This window comes from Hippocampus comes, unplaced genomic scaffold, assembly GCF_001891065.2.
Source record: "Hippocampus comes isolate QL1 unplaced genomic scaffold, H_comes_QL1_v1.1 scaffold105, whole genome shotgun sequence".
In the NCBI taxonomy this organism is placed as follows: Eukaryota; Metazoa; Chordata; class Actinopteri; order Syngnathiformes; family Syngnathidae; genus Hippocampus; species Hippocampus comes.
In genome coordinates this window covers 1,179,601-1,186,177 of record NW_017806235.1, presented here as the reverse complement: position 1 = coordinate 1,186,177, position 6,577 = coordinate 1,179,601, and the positions used below count along the sequence as shown (strand labels likewise).

The 6,577-nt window shown below is 44.9% G+C and overlaps 1 protein-coding gene across 2 annotated transcripts in view; it reads left to right on the top strand.

The window, feature by feature from the left end:
- The window catches only part of LOC109507284 (netrin-G1-like), a 22,813-nt gene extending 18,767 nt beyond the window's left edge, over window positions 1–4,046 (top strand). Inside the window, exons 4-5 of one of the 2 annotated variants that reach the window (XM_019856613.1) lie at window positions 956–1,000; window positions 3,796–4,046. In XM_019856613.1, the coding sequence (XP_019712172.1) occupies window positions 956–1,000; window positions 3,796–4,022 (272 nt within the window). In that variant the 3' untranslated portion in view covers window positions 4,023–4,046. The remainder of the gene's footprint in view (window positions 1–955; window positions 1,001–3,795) is intronic. The other variant, XM_019856615.1, reaches the window with a different exon arrangement.
- The last annotated feature ends 2,531 nt before the right edge of the window (window positions 4,047–6,577 follow it).

Genomic DNA, 6,577 nt, shown 5'->3' with positions numbered 1-6,577 from the left:
AAATCGTAACGTGACAAACGCTTACGTTGAGTCACTTGTATGTCAAGGTTCTTCTGTACACTATCGTTCAAGAAAAATACGTTGTGTTTCCAAATGCTACGATAGCAATCGTGTGAATTTTGAGGTTCCACTGCACATGAGGGTTTACAGATGATCAGTAGATTATGGAATACATCATCACGTGGTACCGCCGTACTTGCTGCTTTATATTTGATCGTTTTGTATATTTTTTTAGGGCGGGGGGGAAAGAATAGTTTTCATACAAATACTGTATTTCCTGTAAATCTGACTTAACTGCTATATTAGCGTAGATTATTGATTGACTGGCAATTTCCAACAAATTCATCTTCCACCGCCAGCACGGAAACGAAACTCCCTTGTAAACCAAGGACCTCAACTGTTTCCTGTTTGCATGAACAAAATACAACAAAAAACGACATTCAAACGATTTTAGGCTTAAAGAAGCTCCGTCTGCAGCGTGAGATGATCAAAACAAGTAGAAAATAGCATGCTAGCATCTGGAATGGTTGAGATGGTCTATCACCAGGAAGGGCAAAAACAAAAAAGTAAATCATTTCTGCCTCGCAGACAAGAGCACCGACTAATATTTGCCCACAGCCAGAGAAGAAAAAGTCTATTTTTTTGTATTTTTTTTTTTTTTTTAAGGATGTGGCTCCTAACCCGCCTTCACCACCGTGCATGCTGATGCCTGAAGGTGACTCTTTGGTAGCGGGTGACAAAGCTGCTGCCACGTATAAATGTCTCCAACTTTGTCATCCATCGAAAATGCATACGGACGTCACAAAATGACATCATGCTCCTCCAACGACGCTCTGCAAATGTCCTTGATTCATGCTCATGGGAACACGCATGCATGCTGTCCCTGTGTTTCAATTGGCATGCCCATTGTGACTCTCCGGAGTGATGTGTAACATTTCCCCCCGTCTTTATGCAGATCGAGCAAACGCGTCATCGCTTGGCGTCGCAAATCGTAACCAAGGTAGGCTTCGAGGCTTTGTGACTTCAGCATGCTGATGAATAGAAAAAAAAAAAAAAAAGCAACGCCGCCTTGCCTGTAACATCGCCTATCTCCGTATCTGAGGGCGGAAAATTACCAGATCAACGTCACGGTGCCCTTATTCTCCAAATGGGACCAACTTCGAAAGGGTGGCCTGGCAATTTTCCGCTTTCGACGGTACTGTCGGACCAGGACCGTGAGGTCGACTTCCCCCTCGTAGTTCAAAAAATAAGGTTTGAAGCTTGGTTTAAGATTTCAAACATGGGTGGGTGTTTAAAGTATGTTTTCAAGACCGGTATAAGATCTTAATCATAGGTTACGGTTTCTAATTAGGGTTTAAAGCCATGGTTAGGGTTTCAAGCCAGGGTTTTAAACATGGGTTTGGCTTTCACAGTTGAGATTTAGGGCTGGGTAAAAGCTTCCAACCAGGGTTAGGGTTTGAAAGTAGGGTTTCAAGCCAGGATTAGGGTTTAAAAAAAAAAGAGGTTAAGATTTTAAATTTAGATTTAAAACTTTAAATGTGGACATCTTCTCCCATGAAAAGCAATGAATCGTTCAACAAACAAGTAGCGCTGTTGTTTGCCTTTGAACGCTGTTGGCCGGTGGCTGTCATGTCTCACTGCACGGGGGGCGCGGAGACGGCGGGGGCGCCGTCAATAATCAACGTCGGTCCCGGCAGTCGTGATGAACGGCGACGCATTCACGTTAATATGATAACGGGAGAGGCGCGGCCGACAGCGCGGGGTTTCGGCTTACCCTGACATCATGGCGAACGTTATCGATCCGACGTCATTGAGGCAAACGGCATCCAATTAGAAGATCCTGTATCTGAAAACTGTCTCGCATTATTTACTTGCACAGGGGGGCATCTACAGCTTACCGACGGGTGGGGGGGACATTTGGAATTATTGATGTGTTGCTCGTAATCTTTTTAGTCCTAAGTAAACGTATTATCGCTAGCAATGGGCTTAATCAGCCATTTGTTGGAAGGGATTCCGTCAATAGTCGCGTCTGAAAGCAGTCCAGGCAAAATGGAGCACACCTTTGTGCTGATAAACGGGGGGGTCTGAAAGTTTTTATGATGGAATTCCCTTCTAATTCCATTCCACGAACGGCAGCGGCATAAGCCGAAATCAGGAAGACGAGATTTTCATATTTCCTTGACACTAATTACTACTTTCCTTTTGGCGTCATTTTACGCCAAGGGCATTTAAAAAAAAAAAAAAAAAAGCACAAAAAATGTGAAGAAGTGCGATTGTGAATAGCGAACCACTGGTCACAATAGTACCTCACGCATTCATGTTCCAAAAACTGAAAAGCTAATTTTGACAGGTGATACCTTCCAAAAAAGATTTGCCAAAAACAATGTCCGGTCTTCAAAAAAATAAAAAATAAAAAAATAATCCAAATGATCAAAACATGCAAGTTTACGACCTTTGTAAATGGCTTTTGTCAAGGGATCTCCCTTGACAAAAGCCATTTTATTTGTTCAGTTCACAAAAAGCGGAGGAGTGGACCACCTTATAGTGCACAAAAAAAAAAAAAGTGATTATGCCGTGGTGGCTATCCAATTACTTGGAAATATCTGGGTAAATATGACCTCTTCTCGGATTTGCGCTTCTGCCAACACTGAGGCTGCTCGACAATCATGGACTTGCGAGTTGTTTTGCTGCAGAATGGTGAATCTTAGCCTCGGTACTCCTCATCTCTCAGTCAACGCTGGAAATTTGTATTAGCATCGGATTTAAGGCCAAATACCCGGTACCTGCACTCAAGTAGATTTTTCTGTCTGTACTTGAGTATTTGTTTTTGTCAACTTTTTACTTTTACTCCCTGCATTTGAAAACAGATATCTGCACCTCTTCCTCCTTACTTTGTCAAGATCGAATATTTGAGTCTCTGGGAACCGATATGGCAGAGAAACCAGGGACAGCATTGACATGTAAAAAAAAAAAAAAAAAAAAAAGACATTTGCCACAACAGCGATAAATTCAGAGTTTAGATTTCAGATGGCCTTTTTAAAGAGAATTGTTTAATGTTGTCGTCAACAAGAATGACTGACTGGTGGTGATTGCCATGTCTTTTGTCAGTCTAAAAAAAACTGCAGCTTTTGGTGTTGAAAAAGTGTATTTTTTCTGATTTTGCTTTTTTTTTTTTTTTATTCATCACTTCACTACGTTAGCAAAGATCTGGAAAACAAGATTGAATCGCATGAAGGTCGAGCTCAAGCTAGCTAGGTAGTGCTGAAAGAACGAAATGCAGCATTTAACATTTTTGTTGAATGTAGAACTATGCGAGTGAGATAATTGCGTTTTGTGCATGTTTTTTTCTTTCCAAAATGGTGATGATTTTTTTTTTTTGTTGTTATCTGTACTTCTGTTCAAGTGCAGAGTGTGAGTATTTTCCCCACTTCTGATTAAAAGGCAGACGTTTTCGGGGGGGGGGCTTGTTCCAAATTCGTATCCATTGTCTTCCCCACCGCCCAAAATGAACACAGCGGCCCGCCTCACAATACACACGCAGCTTGATTCATTAATTTGACCTCATGGCTTGCCCGGCTTTGCCCCTCTTTTGTCTTGCTGGGGTTTATTTGTTCCCGCTTTCCCAACTCTAAAAATGTCTCGTAAAAGTCCTTGTCCCGACCTCCCTCGAGAGCTGGGGTGACTCAAGACGAGACGAGAAGAGGCAGCTCGTGGCCCTGCGGAGCCTCCTGTTGACACGTTCCCGACTGATGCGCCCTATTTTTACTTTTTTTTTTTTTGTGTGTGTGTCCGCAGCGCGCGTGTGTGACAACGCTATGCTACGCTGTCAGAACGGTGGCACGTGCCACCACCACCAGCGTTGCCACTGCTCCCCGGGCTTCACCGGTGTCCTATGCGAGAGGGCCCGCTGCCAGGGCCCCGGCGAGTGTGACAACCAACTGTCGGGACGGGCCACCCGCCGCCATCTCGCCACTCAGCGTTTTGCCCTCGCCTCGCTGTTGCTGATTGTTTCTCTTTGCTGAGTTACCAAAACCCCTAAAAAAAAATAAAATAAAATCAAATAAAAAAGGACATGGACGCAACGAGGCGGACCTCTGGACGGGGTGGACCTCCTCAGCGACCTCGCGGATCTTTTATACGCGTCAGGACGGCATCTCGGAGTAGTACGCTAGATGGACTGATGAAACGTCACTGCTGTCTTGTAATCTCACGCAGGAAACAACTGTTATATGGTGTGATTTGCAGATCGTTTGTCGGACCTACCTGCAAACTGTATAAAGCTACACATGTTCTTAGAAATATCAGAAAGAATCCCGCATTGGGGTGTCAACCGTCGATATTTTCCCCAAGTGCACCGTTGACGAAAATGTACAAATCTTGACCTTATGGAGATTTCATAACCCTTTCACGAGCTGGCGTCAGTGCCTCAGCTAAAATACGGACTTCCTTTTTAGGATAGACCAGTCCGATGAGCGACGACAAATAGAGGGGATGGCGTGTCAGAAACGTTCTCGGACCGGTGTTTCAAATGATAGCGTTCAAATCAGATTTGTTATACTGAAAGCGATCGTTGTCATCAGAGGGACACGTTTGGATAACGTCAAGATTTCCGTGACGACGGAGCAGCGGAGGATAGCTGACTGCAGGCGGTGCCGCCAGTCCTGGAACCTTTCTGACGCACCTTGTATGCCTGTCATCACAACAGACAATGAATGACCACCTGCCCAAAAATTCCAAAGCCTTTCCTTCCGCTGTACATAGTCGACAACCACGACAACATGCAACACAATTTGAATGGGTATGGAGCAGACCCTAAAATGCCTTTCAGACTTTGGCAGGAATACCGATTCAATCCAGAAAAGGAGCCACAGCAAAGAACCAGACAGAAGTTGTTGAAAGAGGAAAAACAAAATAAATTACTGTATTTTCCACACTAAAAGGCGCACTGGATTATGAGGCACACCTTCATTGAACGGCCTATTTTGTCTTTTTTTTTTTTTCCTACACTGGGCGGATCCGCATTATAAGACGCAATCTACAATGCATCCACTAGATGGAGCTACGCTCAAGGAAACACGACAGAACGATCAGATGTCAGTAAAACTTATTTAATAAAGCAGCGACACAGTTCACTTCACCAACAGCAAGTTATAACATTGACTCGTTCACGTTGAACTTTCTTGCCGCTGCTCTATTTCCGTGTTCAACTGCGTAACCGATCGCCTTAATTTTGAACTCTGCGTTGTCAGCATGTCTCAAATAAGGAGCCATTTTGTGGTCGAAATATTACCGTAATGACCATACACAAGGCGCATCGGATTTTAAGGCGCGCTGTGAGCTTTTAAGAAAATGGAAGGCTTTTAGGTGCGCCTTTTAGTGCGGGAAATACGGTAAGCACTTGCTCTTTGGGTTTTCTTTTAGACAGAGGCTCCTGGTACAAACTCTCAACAGCCAATTTACAGCAAGAATCCAGCAATCTCCGGTCGTTTTGTAAATAGAAACCCCTTTCACGCCATTTCCTCAGCAAATTGGCAGAAGACTATAGCGGGACAGCTCGCCCAAGCGAGACATCGCCGTGTCCGCAGTGAGCGTTCGTGCAGCTCTCACGCATTCAGATACGGCCATTCAATGTCAGCACCAGTGTCTGGGAACGACCGTAATTGCTTTCGACGTAAAAGGGCGCCGTGGGCAGTCGTGTTCAACTTAACACTCCGGTCGTGGCGTCCTACTATCACTTTACACACTGGTGGCATTCCACCTCCGTGAGGGCTCCGATAATAAGTCGTATGGCGGTAAATTCACGGGGCGACTTCAACCCGCCATTCTAAATCGATATGTTTACACATACGGGATAGAGAACCACGACAAAGACAGCTAAGATGGCAAGGTTGAAAGGGGGCGCGAGACAACTGCAGACTGGACTTTCTTGTCTTTGCACAACTGGTGTCATTCATATTTTGATATAACGTCAGAAGATTGCAAGTTTGTAGGTCGATCGGCCCTTCCGACATCGCTACCTTACACACACAGGACAGTGAAACTAGGAAAAAAAAAAGTCCTGGCTTAAGATGAGAAGTAGAGGGTGACATATGGGCTCTATATTGGTGACAAGAAAAAAAAAAAGCCACTCTGGTTTTGCTTTCTGCCTCGGGAGACTTCCACACTGCTTTTGTGGTTAATTGTCACATCGCCGGCGTAGCAGAGTCGTCATTTTATCGCCTGCGCCTTTCCAGTGACACTTGCGTTCAACACAAAAGGGTGAAAGGCAGCGAGTCTCGGATGTGGAGCTTCACACTGGTTGCGGGTCGGGGGAAAAAGCCGAGGCATCGATGGCCTGTGAGAAAGAGTTGAGTGATGCATCGATGAAATTCTATTGGTGTCCTAAAACCAACCCAGATTGACGTAATCTGGGTTGTTTCTCTGCCAACGTGAAGCCAAACGCTGAACTCAACTCTTCCTAAAAGCCGTACCCCCACCAGCCCCGGCACCAGCTTGGCATGAAAAGGGTACACCGGATCCGACTGACTGCAAAATGCATCTTGCATTATCTGCTGGCATCTCCACGTGTTGTCTGGCA